This window comes from Pogoniulus pusillus, chromosome 10 (genome assembly GCF_015220805.1).
Source record: "Pogoniulus pusillus isolate bPogPus1 chromosome 10, bPogPus1.pri, whole genome shotgun sequence".
NCBI lineage: Eukaryota > Metazoa > Chordata > Aves > Piciformes > Lybiidae > Pogoniulus > Pogoniulus pusillus.
This window is the reverse complement of record NC_087273.1, coordinates 8122843-8141346: the sequence shown is the minus strand read 5'-3', so window position 1 is coordinate 8141346 and position 18504 is coordinate 8122843. Positions and strand designations below refer to the sequence as shown.

Genomic DNA, 18504 nt, shown 5'->3' with positions numbered 1-18504 from the left:
AATCACTACCAGAATAAAGGGAATTCAGTCTTTTTCCAATGGCTCTGCACACAAGTAAGGAATAAGACACCACTTCTAAGCACTGCACATTGTAGTAGTAGTACTACTACTTTAAACACCATGAGATTAGGCCAATACCAGTTCTGGTGTCCCCAGCATAAAAAGGACATCAAATTGCAGGAGCAGGTCCAAAGGAGGCCATGAGGGACAGGCTCTGAGAGTCGGAGTTGTTCAGCCTGGAGAAGAGAAGGCTCCAGGGAGACCTTAAAGCAGACTTCCAGTACCTGAAGGAGGCTACAAGAATGCTGGGGAGGGACTTCTTACAAGGGCTTGGGAGTGACAAAACGAGAGGGAACTGAAGCTTGAGAAGGGCAGATTTAGACTGGAGATTAGAAAGAAATTCTTGACAGTAAGGGTGGGGAGACATTGGAACAAGTAGCCCAGGGAGGTTGTGGATGCCCCCTGCCTGGAAGTGTTGAAGGCCAGGATGGATGAAGCCTTGAACAATCTGATCTAGTGGGAGGTGCCCCCATGGCAGAGGGGCTGGATCTGGATGATCTTCAAGGTCTCTATGAGTTTATGTTGGTCATAAGGATTTTGAAACCCCTCCACATACTAAAACCAGTTTTCATGAAATATGAACAACTCAACTTTCACTGCCATCCCACCTACTCATAAAAACTTGTGTTGGAAAGCCTCTGAAAAGCAGGAAAGTGACTTTTCCACAAACGTTTGGGGTTTGTGCCCAATACTGGATGACTTCACCTGTTTGCTGTGTTTCAGCTCCAGAAGCCTCACAAATAGTCTCTCTACCCCATGCTATGTGTGTACTCATTGCTACAACTAGGATGATCTTGTAGTCTCTGTCCCAGTACCCAAAACCCACTCCCTATCCCCAACAAACCTTGGTAGCAGAAAATGAAGTTTCCCTGAAGACAAGAAACATCTTAAAGCAAAAAAAAGTTTTGCCTTAAATGTCTCCTCATTCCTATCCCAGCCCTTAAATCCTCTTTGGGGCTCGTCGCCCACGCTGCTAGCAAAGCGGTCGCAGCACTCCTCCTGCTGGCGAGATGCAGCTTGCAGCAAAGAACTATGCGGTTTGGGCTTTTTTTTTGTCGTAGAACAGACTGATCTTCGTTTAGGTTGGAAAGGACCTTAAAGATCAACCATTTCCAAACCCCTGTCATGGGCAGGACACCTCCTACCAGCCCAGGTTGCCCAAGGCTTCATCCAACCTGGCCTTCAACACCTCCAGCAAGGGAGAATCCACAAAGTCCCTAGGCAACCTGTTCCAGTGTCTCCCCACCCTCAATGTAAGGAAATTCTTCCTAATCTCCAGTCCTAACCTGCCCTTCTCAAGCTTCAGTCCATTCTCTCTCATCCCAGCACTACAGGCTCTTATCAGAAGTCACTCCCACAGCTCCCCAGTAGCCCCTTTAGGTACTGGAAGGCTGCTCTAAGGAGTCCCTGGAGCCTTCTCTTCTCTAGGCTGAACAGAGTCACATAATCACAGTCCCAACTCTCTCACAGAGGAGGCCCCCACAGGGGAGGTTCTCCAGCCATCTGATCATCTGCATCCCTCCAGTCAGCTGCAAGCTGAAGCACTGCCAGAAATGTCTGCTCGTGAAATCTCAAGGTTTATTCCTAGCAATGCTTTCAGTCTGATAGCCTTGCCCTGCCTTCCATCCTATTTAAATCAATGCCAGTGTTACCACATGGACAGAATTTAGCACACAGGTTCAGCTTCACTCAAAGGTTGGAGGCTGTTACATACAGTATCAGCTTCACTCAAAGGCTAGAGGCTGACCATACCAAAGGTACTGCAGAGACACCACAGAACTTGGCAGCCCTGTCCCTGGGAACATGAAAAGTGTTGTCTCTTCCCAACAACTTAAATTCCAGAGATGTCCATGGCTGATTTGATATTTCCAGCTACAACATAGCAGAGCAGCAGCTGTGGGACCAGTGATAATACTAACTCCTTGCAGCCTCTAAGAGCCCCCTGAGCAGGGAGAGCTCAGCGTTACTTGCATCCCTTTAGACTGTGGTGCTTGCAACACCTTTGTCCTGCTCTAACTTCACTTCCTTAGAATCACAGAATCAAGCAGGTTGGAAGAGACCTCCAAGCTCATCCAGGCCAACCTAGCACCCAGCCCTATCCAGTCAACCAGACCATGGCACTAAGTGCCTCAGCCAGGCTTGGCTTCAACACCTCCAGGGACAGCAACTCCCACCTCCCTGGGCAGCCCATTCCAATGCCAATCACTCTCTCTGACAACAACTTCCTCCTAACATCCATTTTAGACCTTCCCTGTCACAGCTTCAGACTGTGTCCCCTTCTTCTGTTGCTGCTTGCCTGGCAGAAGAGACCAACCCCACCTGGCTACAGCCTCCCTTCACGGAGTTGTAGACAGCAATGAGCTCTGCCCTGAGCCTCCTCTTCTGCAGGCTGCACACCCCCAGCTCCCTCAGCCTCTCCTCACAGGGCTGTGCTCCAGGCCCCTCACCAGCTTTGGCGCCCTCCTGTGGACACCTTCCAGCACCTCAACATTACTCTTGAATTGAGGAGCCCAGAACTGGACACAGCACTCAAGGTGTGGCCTGACCAGTGCTGAGTACAGGGCAGAATAACCTCCCTCGTCCTACTGGCCACACTGTTCCTGATGCAGGCCAGGATGCCATTGGCTCTGCTGCCCACCTGGGCACACTGCTGGCTCATCTTCAGCCTATTATCTACCAGTACCCCAGGTCCCTTTCTTCCTGGCTGCTCTCAGCCACTCTGTCCCCAGCCTGTAGCACTGCTTGGGGTTGTTGTGGCCAAAGTGCAGAACCCTGCACTTGGCCTTGTTAAATCTCATCCCTTTAGCCTCTGCCCACCCATCCAGACTGTCTAGGTCCCTCTGCAGGGCTCTCCTACGCTCTTACACATCAACACCTGCTCCTAGCTTGGTGGCATCTGAAAACTTCTTGGTGCTGGACTCAATCCCCTCATCCAGATCATCAATAAAGATATTGCTATAATTTACAGCAAAAGCCCCCTGAACTCAGTTTGACCTGTGCAGATTCAAGATCTCCTGGAGCACAAGCCCAGCTTTAGGCTGAGTGTCAGCCTAAAGCCTTCATTCCCCACAAATGCCTGGTGATTTCTTCCTTGTTTGGGCAAATATTTCTGTGTGCACTGAGTGGCAATCCCAGTTCATTGCCTGCCTCTCCTTAGTTAAGCTAACAGCAGGTTCATAGAAGACAGTGCTCAGAGCAGAAATACATCATCTGTGCTGCTAAATGTATTGCAGCACTCCCTTTGCTCCACCAGGACCATTGGTGAACTTCTCCAATAAACAGTTGAGGATTCCAAGCCCCAGACATCAGCTGCTGCTTTCTCACCATCAGCTTTTAGAGGCAAAGAGGCTGTGACCTCAAATGTTGTAACCTGACACTTCCCCCCTGAAATATTTTGGGTTGAAATGAAGCTGCCAACCAAATCCAGCCTGGCTTGGGCTGTGCTGCTAAAAATGAGGCAGGAGAGGATGAAGGGTAAAAGTGCACTGAAAAGCACAAAGCTCTTTGGCAGAGAACTAGGGCACACCGCCCAGCCTGCCTCACCCTGTGCTCTGAGGGAATCAGAGAACACTTTAGGTTGGGAAAGATCTTCAAAGCTCATCCAGTCCAACCCTCCTGCACTCAGCAGGGATGTCTGCAACTGGAGCAGGTTGCTCAGAGTCCCAAACAACCTGATCTGAAATGGTTCCAGGGATGAGGCATCTCCCACCTCTCTGGGCAATCTGGGCCAGGGTCTCACCCCACTTTCAGTGTAAGAACTTTCATCCTTCTCTCTACTCTGAATCTCCTTCTTTCAGTTCAAACCATCACTCCTTGTCCTGTTACAACAGGCTCTGCTCAAAAGTCTGTCCCCAGCTTTCTGACCTGCTCCTTTAAGCACTGAAAAGCCACCAGGTGTCCCTGAGTCTTCTCCAGGCTGAACAACCCCAACTCTCTCACCCTGTCCTCACAGCAGAGGTGTTCCAGCCTTCCTATCATTGTTGTGGCCTCCTCTGGCCCCACTCCAACAGCTCCCTGTCCTTCTTGTGCTGAGGGTGTCAGAGCTGTTCAGAGTACTCCAGGTGAGGTCTCAGAGAGCAGAGCTGCAGAATGCTCTCCCTTGACCTGCTCCCCAGTGCTTTTCATGCAGCCCAAAAGAAGATGGTCCTGTCCTTCCAGCTACCCTCCCACACAACCACAGAGTAGTAGGGGTTGAAAGTGACCTCTGTAAACATTGAGTTCAAAACCCCTAGCAAAGCAGGGTCATCCAGGGCAAGTCACACAGGAACACATCCAGGTGATTCTTGGTCTCCGGAGGAGACTCCACAACCTCTCTGGACAGCCTGCTCCAGGGCTCTAACACCCTCACAGTAAAGTTTCTCCTCCTGTTGGGGCAGAACTTCTTGTGTTCATGTCCATTGCCCCTCAAACATCTCCTTCCTCTTGCTGAGGGCCAAGAGTGCACAGCAAGGTTTAACAGTGGGAACTTTTAGTCACTTGTCAGCAGCTCCACAGGAACCAGGAGTGTGTGTGTGCTAGTTTGAAGCTAGCTAGAATGTTTGAGTGAGAAGAACTAGATCATAGGCTGTGAAAGGAACAGTGGTGATGTCTACTTCCCTCATAGGCTTGCTGAGATGTAAAGAACAAGAATTCAAACATAGATAAGGCACAACTACTCCTGCTGGGGAGCTCTGAGCTGCATCTCTCTTACCTCACCCTCTGTTTTTCTGACTGATCCACTTTGCTTCCTAACCCCCTGGCTGAACCTCCATTCTTCCTTGGGACTGGGGTAAGGTTGAGAGGGGTAGGGGGAAGGTGGAAGGGCAGTTGGGAGCCCCTCCTGGGGACTCAGGTTTCTGAGGGCTGTTGTGTTTCTGTGTTACCTTTTACCTTGTCTATTTCTGTCTATAACTGTATATACTGTAAATATCTGCTTATGTATTGAGCTAAGCTGTAAATAATAAGCTTCATTCAATTTCCAGAGCAGGCTGAGTGATTTCCAAAGTGTGAAGGGGCAGGGAACACCCAAACCATCACAGTGTGCTCTGATATTCCAAGTGTATGCCATTTGCCTGAGGTACCTTTCACTGCAGAGGAACTTCCTTCAAATTGTTTCCACTTCCTGTAGCTAAAATCTCACAAAAGCAGCTGGCATGGACTGGTTAATCCTTTCTCACCTCACCAAGTAAGCAGGTCCTGGGTTCCTGTCATTTTGCTTTTGATAGAAGATCTGTGCTCTATTTACCTATCAAAGGAGTATCAAGCACTCATTAAGACAAACTCCAGTGCAAAGGGTGCCTCTTATCATACAGGACTTTATCATCAGGGACAGAAAAGCTATTTATATACTACCCAGTAAAGCATTACAAAGCATGGGGGTGTAATTAGTACAGCAGTATTAATTTGTAGGAGGCAGCAATGCCATTTCAGCTACACTTTCTGTACCAATTAAACTGTTGGCACAAGAACCACACATCCACCAACTGCCACTCTACATGGCTGGGGACTAAGCTTATTAAAAGGGGAAATAATCTCATGTTGTCTTCCTGCCTTTCATCTCTGCTCTGTGCCGGTGGAGCATTCCAGGATGAAAAGCAGAATTTGTGTAATGCTGAGTTTACACAACGATTCCTTGATCAATTAGTGGCACTCCAAACTTGCCTTCAGAGCTTCAGGATTACAGCTGAACAAATGCAGCTGTTAAAAAAAAATCTTCCAGCCATCAGCTTCTTTTTCTTCCCCTTGCTCACCTGACTTTCTGGAGGTGCAGGCTGGCAGTTTTCCCACTGTTGAAATTTTCCAGGTACAGTTTTATGCAGGAATGTTTCTTATTCCCTGCTTTGCTTCTCTGAATGCACACCCAGCAGTCAGAGGTTCTGATTTAAGTTCATACTGCACTTAACTAGCACATTTTTTCATAGGCAGCCACCCTCCAAAGGGCAAATCTGCCTTTTTTATCAGAAATGAATAGACATTGGTGTTGGGGAGCTGAAAAAGCTTCACTCTACAAATTCAGCTTCTGCAGAACAGAGAAAGGAGAGGAAAGAGAGGGAGAGGAGGAAAGGGGAAAGAGAGAGAGGGAGAGGAGGAAAGGGGAAAGAGAGAGAGGGAGAGGAGGAAAGGGGAAAGAGAGAGAGGGAGAGGAGGAAAGGGGAAAGAGAGAGAGGGAGAGGAGGAAAGGGGAAAGAGAGAGAGGGAGAGGAGGAAAGGGGAAAGAGAGAGAGGGAGAGGAGGAAAGGGGAAAGAGAGAGAGGGAGAGGAGGAAAGGGGAAAGAGAGAGAGGGAGAGGAGGAAAGGGGAAAGAGAGAGAGGGAGAGGAGGAAAGGGGAAAGAGAGAGAGGGAGAGGAGGAAAGGGGAAAGAGAGAGAGGGAGAGGAGGAAAGGGGAAAGAGAGAGAGGGAGAGGAGGAAAGGGGAAAGAGAGAGAGGGAGAGGAGGAAAGGGGAAAGAGAGAGAGGGAGAGGAGGAAAGGGGAAAGAGAGAGAGGGAGAGGAGGAAAGGGGAAAGAGAGAGAGGGAGAGGAGGAAAGGGGAAAGAGAGAGAGGGAGAGGAGGAAAGGGGAAAGAGAGAGAGGGAGAGGAGGAAAGGGGAAAGAAAGAGAGGGAGAGGAGGAAAGGGGAAAGAAAGAGAGGGAGAGGAGGAAAGGGGAAAGAAAGAGAGGGAGAGGAGGAAAGGGGAAAGAAAGAGAAAGAAGGAGGAGAAAAGGAAGGAGGATGAAGAAATGAGGAGTTAAAAAGGAGGACAAAGAAAGAAGCATTGTCCACCCGCAGTGAGGACAGTCAAGAGAACAAAAGCATTGACCATTCTGCAATTTCAACAGAGTCAAAAGCCCAGCACAGTGGATACAACACTGAATAGGATGGGTTGGAAGAGACCTTAAAGATATCTAATTCAACCCCTCTGCCACGGGCAGGGCCATCCTTCACTTGGAGCAGGTTGCTCAAGGCCTCATCCATATGCTGGTCTTTCAGCTTCAGCTGTGGAAACTGGATGGCAATCGTTCAGAAGTTAAATACTTTTATTAAAGTAAGAAATACATGAAAAGACAAAAAAAAACCCAACACCACAAACCACACAAACGATCTGCTCCCAGCTACCAAAAGAGGGAATTAAAAACCTCTTCAGTCTTGACAGCAGACTCCTGTCTGGGATGTTTGGTGTTGCACAGAATTTACAAGAGGGGAAAAAAATCCCCACTCAGATTTATGTTTCCTTTCTTAAAGATTTCAGTGACACCATTTGCTTCCCAAGTTGGTCATCAGATCTAAAAGGAAAGACATCAGATACTAACAAATTATTGGGCAGGTTGTTCTTCATCATCTTCTGCGTTTTCTTCCTCTCCTTCTTTCTCCACCTGAGGTAGAATTCCATCAAGTTTCAACAGCAAACCTTCACTGCTTGCAGATCTAATAACCAAGCTCCGCACTATAGGATCTAGAAAACAAAAATCACCACCAGTTTGGTCACTTCTTGTGTCTCCAGGATGATTTATCTTGGTCCTAATCCATCCTGTGGAAGTACACGGCCTGGATCAAGAACTATACCTGTGGGCACCTCTGCTGTTTGTGTCTCTCATTGATCATAAAATAGCTCAGGTGGGAAGGGACCTCAGAGATCATCTATTCCCCTTTCCTGCCAGGGGCAGGGACAATTCTCAACTACACTCAGGTACTCAAGGCCTCATCCAACTTGGCCTTGAGTACCTCCAAGGAAGAGGCAGCCACAACCTATCTGGGCAGCCTGTTCCAGAGTCTCACCATCCTCACATGGAAGAACTTTTTCCTCAGATCCAGTCTAACCCTGCTCTCCCTCAGCTTCAACCATTCCCCTTGTGCTGTCTCTACACACCATCAGGAAAAGTCTGTCTGCAGCCTTCCTGCAAGACCCTTTCAGGCATTGGAAGGCAGATCTAAGGCCCCCCTTGGAATCTTCTCCAGGCTGAATAGCCCCAGCTCACTCAGCCTGACCTCACAGCAGAGGTGCTGCAGCCCTTGGATCATCTTTGTGGCCTCCTCTGGACTCACTCTAAGAGCTGTGTCGTTCTTCTGCTGCAGACACCAGAACTGGATGCCGTGTTGGAGGTGGGATGTCAGCAGAGCAAAGGGGCAGAGTCTCTCCTCTTGCACTGCTGACCCTGAGCAACCTGATCTAACTGGAGATGTCCTTGCTCACAGCAGAGGGGTTGGACAAGATGACCTTTGGGCATTTCTTCAAATCTGATGCACTCTGTGATTCCGTGTGAGGTGTCTCTCTCTATGGCAGGGGGTTGGAACTAGGAGATTTCTAAGGTTCCTTCCAACCCAAACCATTCTGTGATTGTGCCAGAGTGAAATCAGCCCTCACATCAACAGGAACAGACACTATGCCCTTCCAGGCCACCAAGTTCTTAGGCCTTGACTTAATGAGCTACCAAACATCTCCCTCCCCCTGCCCCAAGGCAGACAAAGGTGACTGAATGTCAACCCCCAAAAGAACACTCATCTCATTGTTTTGTTTGCTGTACCTTCAACTACACCATTAGAAGAACAGCTGCTTACCATAAGTTGATGGCTTGAATGTGCAGATATCATTGATAATGACTTTTAGATTGGCAATGATCTGTTCAGCAGGCATATCCAGCTGCAAAAAGATAAAGCCAAGTTAGCCACGGTGGTATTTAAAGCCCAGGCTAATCAATCTGCAAGCTCTGGGTAGATATTTAGGCTGTATCTGGATAGATTGCTTCTGTGTTCCCTGCTGAGGAGCTACAAATCCTGTTAACAGCCTTATCCAACTGACTGGGAGGGAAAAAAAGGATTTGTTACAGTTGTATGCTCATCACAAATCTCCAAATTTCTACCCACGAGATTAAATTTCCACAGCTCTGAAACAACACGAAGTATAAAGTCTTAGAAAGCAATCTATGTTAAGGTGTTTCACCCCCCCAGATTGTACTAAGATAAAGTATCTGAAGAAAAGAAGCTTCAATTAGTTGTGAGAGCACAAAACAGCTCAAAAAGCACAAGCACCTCAAATGGAAAGCATGAAGAACTTGAACAGAACTAAATTAATCACTTTAAAATTAGTTTCTTCCCCCCCTTTTCCCCCATTTTAACACACTGCAGGAAATTTCTGCTTTCTTCATGAAGTACATGGGAGCACTGAGCTCTGAACATCCACCAAGATTGCATCTACCTTTTTTGGTCACCTTGGTTCCCTTCCATGGCATTTTGACCTCCCTACAAGAAGCTCTTAGCTTGGCTTGCATCAAAAAAGTGTGGTCAGCAGGTTGAAAGAGGTGATCCTGTCACTCTGAGGAGATCTCACCTGGAGTGCTGTGTCCAACTATGAGGCCCCCAACACAAGAGAGACATGGACCTGAGGGAACGGGTCCAGAGGAGGCCACAGAGATGAGCAGGGAGTTGGAGCACCTCTGTTACTGGGATAGGCTGAAAAAGTTGTGGCTGTTCAGCCTGGACAAGGCTCCAGGGAGAGCTTAAAAGCTTTGTTTCAGTATCTGAAAGAGACCTACAGGAAGGCTGGAGAGAGCCTGTTTAGAAGGGCCTGTAGGGTAGGACAAGAGGTTTGAAACTGGAGCAGGGCAGATTTAGGTTGGAGATGAGGAGGAAGTTCTGCACAATGAGGGTGGGAAAATACCGGCACAGGCTGCCCAGGGATATGGTTGAGGATCCATCTCTGGAGTCATCCAAGCTCAGAGACTGATCTAGTTGGAGGTGTCCCTGCCAACTGCAGAGGGGTTGGACAAGATGACTTTTGGGGTCCCTTCCACCCCAATGCAGTCTGTGAACCCTCAAAAAAATGATGTGAAGCTGCCCTCCATAGATCACTTGATTCTGAAGGAGATAACTCAGGTGTCCTCATTCTTCTCCCTTCTGCCTTAAGCTGCATGTCTTAAAAGCACATCTGACACTTCCAGCTTCCCAACTTCAGATCTACCAATTAAACCTGACTGCTGCCAACTTCTGGGCTTTTCAAAGACATCTCAATTACTACTAAGAAAACAGCACTGAAGCTGCTGACTTGTGTGGGAGCAGAGCATTACATCAGGCTGTTGGCCATCACTGAACTAAGAGGCAACATGAGACAGCAGCACTGAAAAGAGCTCTTTGAGAAAGGCAGCCTGGCAGGCTCCCAGAAACATCCACACTCCAGCTTGGAACACAGCAACAGATCCCCCTGCTGCTGTGTAATTCAGAAATGGCTGCTTTCCCATGGACAAGATTCCAGTTTGCAAAGTGATTCAGCGGTCAGCAGAGAGGCACTCAAGGCTCTCACGGCCTCCCAGAGCTTTGCCTGCACTCCTCAGCTCTGCTGCACAAACAGGAAGAAATCTAGGTCAGGTACACAGGGTAGTAGAGAGGGTGGAGCCATTTTACACAAGCCATAACCACTGAGTCATCCCTCTGCATACAACTCGGAGCACGTCACACTGTGTGCAGTGCTGCAATCACCTCTGCCACAGAGCTGACATCAACTCAGCACATGTGAACTCCAAGGGAACCCTCACCTGGCTCTTTCTCACCCAAGATCAAGGAGTCATCCATGAAAATCTATCCTTTACTCTCAGAAGGTGACAGGAGGAAAAGGAAACCTATGTTAAGACATCAGCTCACAAGGAGATTGCAAGCAGTAGCAGAATTTTCATCCTATTTTGCTCATTACTACAACTCCTCACCAACACAGATCCAATCCTTGGCAGCAGCAATGCCTTGCTCTCAGTGTTAGCTGAACCACTTGCTAAGATGACACAAGAGCATGCAGGGCTCACGTCAGCTGAAGATGTCACACAGAGAGTTAACAGTTCTATTTAGCTACAGGTCACTTAGAGACCACGAGTAAAAGCTTGGAAACAAACATTAAAACCACAGCTTTCTTCTCTCTTAATACTAAATCCACTTCTGCTCAGCGCAGAAAATTGGCTGCAGCCAGAGGAGCATGGGCAGCAGGGCAAGAGAGGGGATTCTGCTCCTTGGCTCTGCTCTGCTGAGACTGCACCTCCAATACTGCCTCCAGTTCTGCTGTCTCCAGCAGGTGGACACAGTGCTGCTGGAGTCCAGAGGCCACAAAGATGATCTAAATGCTGGAGCACCTCTGTTATGAGGATAGGCTGATCTAGATGCTGGAGCACCTCTGTTATGAGGATAGGCTGAGGGACCTGGTGGTGTTCAGCCTAGAGAAGACTCCGTGGGAACCTTAGAACTGCCTTCCAGTACCTGAAGGGATCCTGCAGGAAGGCTGCAGAGGGACTTTGCATGAAGGTGTCCAGAGATAGGCCAAAGGGGAATGGTTTGAAGCTAAGGGAAAGCAGGGTTAGGACTTTAAGAAGAAGTCCTTCAGTAAGAGGGTGGCGAGACTCTGGCATAGGCTGCCCAGGGAGGCTGTGGCTGCCTCCTCGCTGGGGGTGTTCAAGGCTAGGTTGGATGAGTCTAGTTGAGAGGTGTCCCTGTCCATGGCAGGGGGGTTGGAGCAGATGATCTCTGAGGTCCCTTCCAACCTGAGCCACTCTATTTCCTATGAACTCACTCTTGCTATTCTTGTCTCGATGACATCCTCATCTTTTACCGAGTAGTGAAGACCTTCTTTGTAGAGTTTCAGCATTTGGGGAATATCATGGCCCAGGGAATCTGGAAAACAAGCAAAACCAAGGCAAAAAAAGTGGTCTGAGTGATGCTTATGAGCATGACAAAGTGGGATATGTGGGTTCAGTCTTGCAAGTCAAGCAGTTAAAACTCCAGTGTTTCACAGACAAGCCAATGGTGCCCTGATAGTGTATCAGTAACGTTCATCTTCCCTCCTTCCTCATCCATCAGCATCTAACGGAGTAGGAAATGCAGCAAAGGCATCACTTCAGATAAAGGAACTGTTTATGTCTATAGAAACCAAAGTTTTAATTCTTAATGCAAGTGAAGCAGCTAGAAAGACAAGGAGAAACAGGCACATCTCTCAGCCACCAGGGAGGAGGCAGCCACAACCTCCCTGGGCAACCTATTCCAGGGTCTCATCACCCTCACACTGAAGGACTTCTTCCTAAGATCCAATCTAACCCTGCTCTCCCTGAGCTTCAAACCATTACCCTTGTCCTGTCTCTAGACACCCTCATGAAAGGTCCCTTTGTAGCCTTCCTGTAAGATCCCTTCTGCTATTGGAAGGCATATCTAAGGTCCCTCAAGAATCTTCCCTTCTCTAGGCTGAACAACCCCAGCTTCCCCAGCCTGTCCTCATAGCAGAGGTGCCCCAGCATTTGGATCATCTTTGTGGCCTTCTCTGGACTCACTCCAACATCTCTGTGTCCTCCTTCTGCCAAGGACACCAGCACTAGAGGCAGTATTGGAAGTGAGGTCTCAGCAGAGCAGAGCCAAGGGGCAGAATCCCCTCTCTTGCCCTGTTGCACACACTCCTGTGGCTGCAGCCCAGCACCTGGCTGCCTTCTGGGCTGTGTGAGGGCACTGCTGGCTCATGGTGAACTCTTCCAATCAATCACAGTCATGAAGCTGAAGCTAGGGTCCAAACAATTTCACAACACAACTCTGTCAGTGAAGGTGAGGTTGTTTTAAGTTTGTTTCCCTGGGTAGCTCCACAACATTATTTTGGCTCATCAGGACTGAAAAACACACAGCCAAACAGTAGCCAGACTTATTTTGATTCTAATTTGCCTGTTGTAGGAGAAAAGCTCTGTTCTAGATTCTCAAAACTACTCTTATCAAAGACAAAAGGAGTGACCCAGTCCCATATATTTGATGTAGTGCTATACCCTTACAAAACAAAAAGTTTCAGTGTCACCTCTGGAATGGGATCTTGTTCAGTTTGAGACTGAGAAGAGAAAATTGCTTCTTACTTCTCTTTGTGTTTGGATATTTCCGTTTCAGTTTGTTCCTCAGCGGTATCAGCTTAGGCATTATTTCAGGAACAGCTACATAAGCATCCACTTGGATTTCATCTTCCAAAATCTGCAATAAAAAAAACAATTAGATGTATTTAGGAATGCACTAAACCAATTAGATGTGTTTAGGAATGCACTAAATTACCTCAGTACACAAGCATGTCAAGAGGACAGAAATTCATCCCTCACTCTTGGCTGACAACTTCAAGCCAGAGCTTACTGGGCAGGAGGTTTTTTGTTCCCTCTCTTTCTTAATCATTCTTTAATTTAGGATATTTATAGAATTCTTTTTTAAAAATAATAAATAAATACCCATTTGATTAATTCAAGTCCTCCCACAACAGCAGCTCCATTGTCTCGAGCTATTTCAGCTTCTTGCTCATTCTGTAGAGAGAAAAGAACTAAATAAGAATATATTCACATCTGTACCTTCTGATTTCTTTTGGACAACTGGGTAGAAAGTCAGGCTGTTTACAGGTTAAGAGGGAAAGAATGGTTTTAACCAAAGACCAAAAATAACATCATGCTGGTGATTTACTATAGAATTGTTTTGGTTGGAAAAGATCACTGAGTCCAACCACCTAACACCACCATGGTCATTAAAACACAGCAACTCCACTTCAGGCCCTAGTAAGGAGTGACAGCCAAGTCTTTAGTTGATTCTACAGGAGAAGAGGGAGAAAAGCCCATTCCATTTCCTGAGGAACCCTTCCCCTCCCATCTCCATCCCCTGGAAACTACAAGGAACCAGACACTGGATGGAGCAACCATCCTTAGAGAAGGAGACTCCACAACCTCTCTGGGCAGCTTGCTCCAGGACTCCACCACCCTCGAGAGTTTTTCCTTATGTTGAAATTAATTTCCTCTGACTAAACTTATGTCCACTGCCTCTCATCCTATCACTGGATATCACTGAAAAGAGCCTGGCTCCATGCTCCTCCTGACAGCCACCCTTCAGATACTTGTGAACATTGATAGGGTCTCCTCTCAACTTTTTCTTCTCCAGACTCAACAGTCCCAAAGTCTCTTAGGAGAGATGCTCCACCTCCTAAATCATCCTTGTACCTCTCCATTCAACTCTCTTAAGCAGCTCCCTGTCTCTCTTGAACTGGGGAGCCCAGAATCGTACTGTGGTCAACACATGTACAATTGAGTACAACACTGTACTCAATATGTCTGGTGAAGAGAAGACTTAGAGGGGATCTAATCAATGTCCATAAATATTTGAGGGATGGGGGTCAAGAGGGAGAGGACAAACTCCTCTCAGTTGCCCACTGTGATAGGACAAGACGCAGTGGGTATAAAACTACAGCACAGGATGTTCCACCTCAATGTGAGGAAGGACTTCTTTACTGTAAGGGTGACAGAGCACTGGAAGAGGCTGCCCAGAGAGGTTGTGGAGTCTCCTTCTGTGGAGACTTTTCAAGCCTTATCTGGATATACATCCAGATTATATGGTCCTGCTCTGGCAGGGGGTTGGACTTGATGATCTAGGGAGGTCCCTTCCAAACCCTAACATCCTGTGATCCTGTGTTCCAACCAGGGCTGAGCATAGCAGGAGGAGAACCTCCCTCAACCTGCTAGCCACACTTCTTAATGCGCTACTGACCTTGGCCACCAGGGCACATCGCTGTCCCCTGGGTACTTGTTAATACCTTAAGACTGCCAAAGATAAACCCTAGACAGACTTAAAAGTTCTGTAAAGCACTGATTGAGTCTTCCCAACAAAAGGTGTAGCAATGGCAGGTGAAGCATCTGTGTTGTAAGAGCATGCCAGATAAAACCATCTGGAGCAAACAATTCAGGCTTACTCACCTCTGTGAAAACCAAGACTTTATTGATTTCATCTGTGAAGCGATGTGGAAGGAGAACAGTGCTTGAAAACTGCTCCACTCTTTTCTAACAAGAAAGAAAAGCAGTCAAACAAACAACAAAAAGTACAAGTTCTGACTTAAAAGGCAAGTTAGAGAGCTGTGTGGAGCTGCTCCCCTGAACAGCAACCTTAGCCACAAGTTCTTTGCACAGAGGTCGTAAATAAGCAGGGTGTGTAAGTTTTGACAGCTTTATGCCCAGCATAAACTCATGCCTAAATTAAAGAGACATGAATTAATTATGATGCAGCTGGCCCAAGAGAAAGGAGCTGAGTGACTCCAGAGCAGAAATGCTGCCAGGCTCAGGCCCAGTCAGTAACTACCACTGAGGTGCTGTAGCTGCAGCTTAGCTAAAGGACGCTTCTGATGCAAGGGCCAGTCCAAAGCATCAGCAAGGAGCGTGCCTCTCAGCAAGCCTTCAGAACACCACACAGCCTCCAAAAGCAGGAGCAGGAGCTCTGCATTTCTATGTGCATTTTATTTCTAGCTCTAAGGGACTCTCCAAAGGATAGTTACATGTGTAAACAAATCAATTCTCAAGTGTCCCTTTCTCCAAATGGGAGAAGCTGAAGGAGTTTTAGGAATGGAGTGAACTGGGCTGGACTTCTTTAATTTAGAGACAAAAAAGAGGAGCAGACTTTCAAGGAGTATTATGTGAAAACATAAAACCAAGGAGAAGGGCAGAGGGTGAAAGAAGCTTGTTTTTACACTTCATCTCAGAACAAAACACACACAGTAATTTCATGGAATCAAAGAACTGATTTGTTTGGAGAAGACCTCTAAGAACATTGAATCCAACCTTCAACCCAACACCACCATGGCCATTAAATCATGTCCCCAAGTGCCATGGCCACATCTTTCTTGAACACCTCCAGGGATGGGAATTCCACCACCTCCCTGGGCAGCCTCTCCCAACCCCGACCACTCTTGCAGCAAAGAAGTTTTTCCTCATCTCCAATCTAATCCTCCCCTTTCAAGCCCCCCACCTCAATTCCCACCAACAAATTAAAGCCATTCCTTCCGTTACTGCAACCTCCTTTCAGGGAATTGTAGAGAGCAATGAGGTCTCCCCTCAGCCTCCCCTTCTCCAGACTATACACCCCCAGTTCTCTCTGCTTTTCACCAGCCCTGTTCTCCAGCTCCAGCAGACAGTCTGAACGGATGTAAAACTGAGCTTAACCAGTCCTGTCCAGCCATGAAATTCAGTCACACAACAGCTTGTCTTCAAAACCCTCCAGAGTGCTACCCCCACCTCATCAGTGTAAGAGATGCTGAATAACAGATGTATAAAGGCACAAAGCCTCTGTCCATCAGCAAAGCTGTAAGAGACAGCCCAGAAGGCAAACAGCAGCACCTGCTCTGCACTTCAAACACGACCTTTTCACTTTGCAATGTATCCACAATGTGCACACACTTCCAACGTACCTTCTTCTTTAGTTCCATATCTAGGAACACGTTAATATAGACGTACTGCCTGGGGTTAGTGAAGTCCAGCTCCTGAAACTTCTTTAGCATACCCACAGCCTCTTCCAAATCATAGGATGGTCTCTTGTAAAGCCACGTCAAGTAGACATCATCCACAGGTTTGCTCATCAGTGGCCTCCTCCTAGTTGTGCCTTTCTTTTTTGTTTCTTCCTTCTTGGTCTTTTGTGAACCTTTTTTTGCAGGTCTAAGACAAAGAAAGAAACACTGTTAAATCATCAGCTGAGGAGCTAACAGCATATGTGTGATGGTTTGGGTGTTCCCCACCTCCCCACACTTTAGAAAATCACCTAGACTCAGTCGGTTCTGGGAATATGAATGAAGCTTATATTTACAGCTAGCACAATATACAAGCAGATATTTACAGTATGTACAGTTATAGACAGAAATAGACAAGGTAAAAGGTAATACAGAAACACAACTCCCCTCCCAGAAACCTGAGTCCCCGGGAGGGGCTCTCAACCACCCCTGCACCTTCCCCCTGCCCCTCTCAACTTTACCCCAGTCCTAAGGAAGAGTGGAGGTTTGGCCACGGGGTTAGGAAGCAAAGTGGATTAGGCCAGATGGAAGGTGAGGTTAGGGAGTAAGATGTTGCTCAGTCAGCCGCCCAAGCAAGAGAGAAAAATGGTGAGAGTGTTAGCTAATGTTTTCATTTCTTGTTCAGCAAGACTGTGAGAGAAGTAGACATCACCACTGTTTCCCTTTCACAGCCTGGGATCTAGTTCTCCTCACCAAGACATTCTACACTGCTTCAAACTAGCACAAAATGGGAAGCCATCGAGATCAGTGTGCTAGTTTGAAGCAGGGTAGAATGTTTTGGGAGGTCATTCTGCCCCTGTACTCTGCACTGGTTAGACCACACCTTGAGTACTGTGTTCAGTTCTGGGCTCCCCAGTTTAGGAGGGACATTGAGATGCTTGAGCGTGTCCAGAGAAGGGCAACGAGGCTGGGGAGAGGCCTCGAGCACAGCCCTACGAGGAGAGGCTGAGGGAGCTGGGATTGGTTAGCCTGGAGAAGAGGAGGCTCAGGGGTGACCTCATTGCTGTCTACAACTACCTGAGGGGTGGTTGTGGCCAGGAGGAGGTTGCTCTCTTCTCTCAGGTGGCCAGCTCCAGAACGAGAGGACACAGCCTCAGGCTGCGCCAGGGGAGATTTAGCCTGGAGGTGAGGAGAAAGTTCTTCACTGAGAGAGTCATTGGACACTGGAATGGGCTGCCCGGGGAGGTGGTGGAGTCGCCGTCCCTGGGGCTGTTCAAGGCAGGATTGGACGTGGCACTTGGTGCCATGGTCTAGCCTTAAGCTCTGTGGTAAAGGGTTGGACTTGATGGTCTGTGAGGTCTCTTCCAACCCTGATGATACTGTGGTAACACTGCAGACACCGCACACTCCCCTCCCTCTACCTCCAAGAGAGCTGCCTCAGGCGGCAGCAGAAGGCACTCACTTGGCTGCCGCGGCGTAGAAGCGGACGGGCGGCGCGGCGCTCACCGAGGCAGGGGCGGCGGCGAGGCGCTGGTCGAGCCCGTGGAAGATCCACCGGCGACTCGGAGCCAGTACTGGAGAGAGAAGCAAACACAGCCTCAGACCACAGCCCCGGCCCCACCACCACCCCGGCGGCCACCCTCGCCCGGTCAAGCCCCGCCGCTTTTCACAGTTGTCCCCTGCAAGACGTGCCGCCCCAGCGGCAACACAGAGACCCCCAGCGGGAGGCGGCGGAGCGGCGCAGCCAAGGCCCGCGCGTTCCCGGCGGCGAGAGCCAGCCGAAGCCCTTCACCTCGCCACAGGCAGCCCCCCGCGGGCGCCGCCATCCTGCACAGCCGCCGCGGCGCACAACAAAAACCTTCCCCCGCGCTCTTCCGGCGCCGGCCGGAGCTGCCAAGCGGTGCCTCCCTCCCGCGGTCCCCGCACCCGCCGCTGCCCCGACCCACCGTTCCGAGCGCTCCCGGTGAAACGGGCATGACCGGGGCTTGTCGGGTTTTAACGGGAAACAAGACAACGCCAAAGAAGAAAAGCGGTGTCGGTTCCCGCACCGCCGCGAACAAACCTGATCTCCCCGCCCCGAGGGCGCTGAGTGGGCAGGACCTGTGGCAGTGTGAGCCCTGGTGGCTGCGTCTCCCGTGGGATGGGGGCAGCTGGAGCTGCTTCCCTCGGAAACCACTATCATCCTGCCTGAAAATACCAGCATCACGGTTTGGGTGAACGCCGGCCGTCCCACTCTTAACGTCTGTCGCTGCCG

At 48.7% G+C, this 18504-nt stretch overlaps 1 protein-coding gene across 1 annotated transcript; it reads right to left on the bottom strand.

The window, feature by feature from the left end:
• Nucleotides 1-7038: 7038 nt before the first annotated feature.
• MRPL1 (mitochondrial ribosomal protein L1) lies at nucleotides 7039-18124 on the bottom strand. Its single transcript, XM_064149739.1, has 9 exons — nucleotides 18043-18124; nucleotides 17713-17824; nucleotides 16215-16458; nucleotides 14734-14817; nucleotides 13231-13302; nucleotides 12874-12985; nucleotides 11562-11662; nucleotides 8576-8657; nucleotides 7039-7472 (listed from the first exon to the last, which is right to left on the bottom strand). The coding sequence occupies exons 1-9, from the start codon at nucleotides 18074-18076 to the stop codon at nucleotides 7333-7335; spliced, it is 981 nt and encodes a 326-aa protein (XP_064005809.1). The 5' UTR covers nucleotides 18077-18124; the 3' UTR covers nucleotides 7039-7332.
• Between the last annotated feature and the right edge of the window lie 380 nt (nucleotides 18125-18504).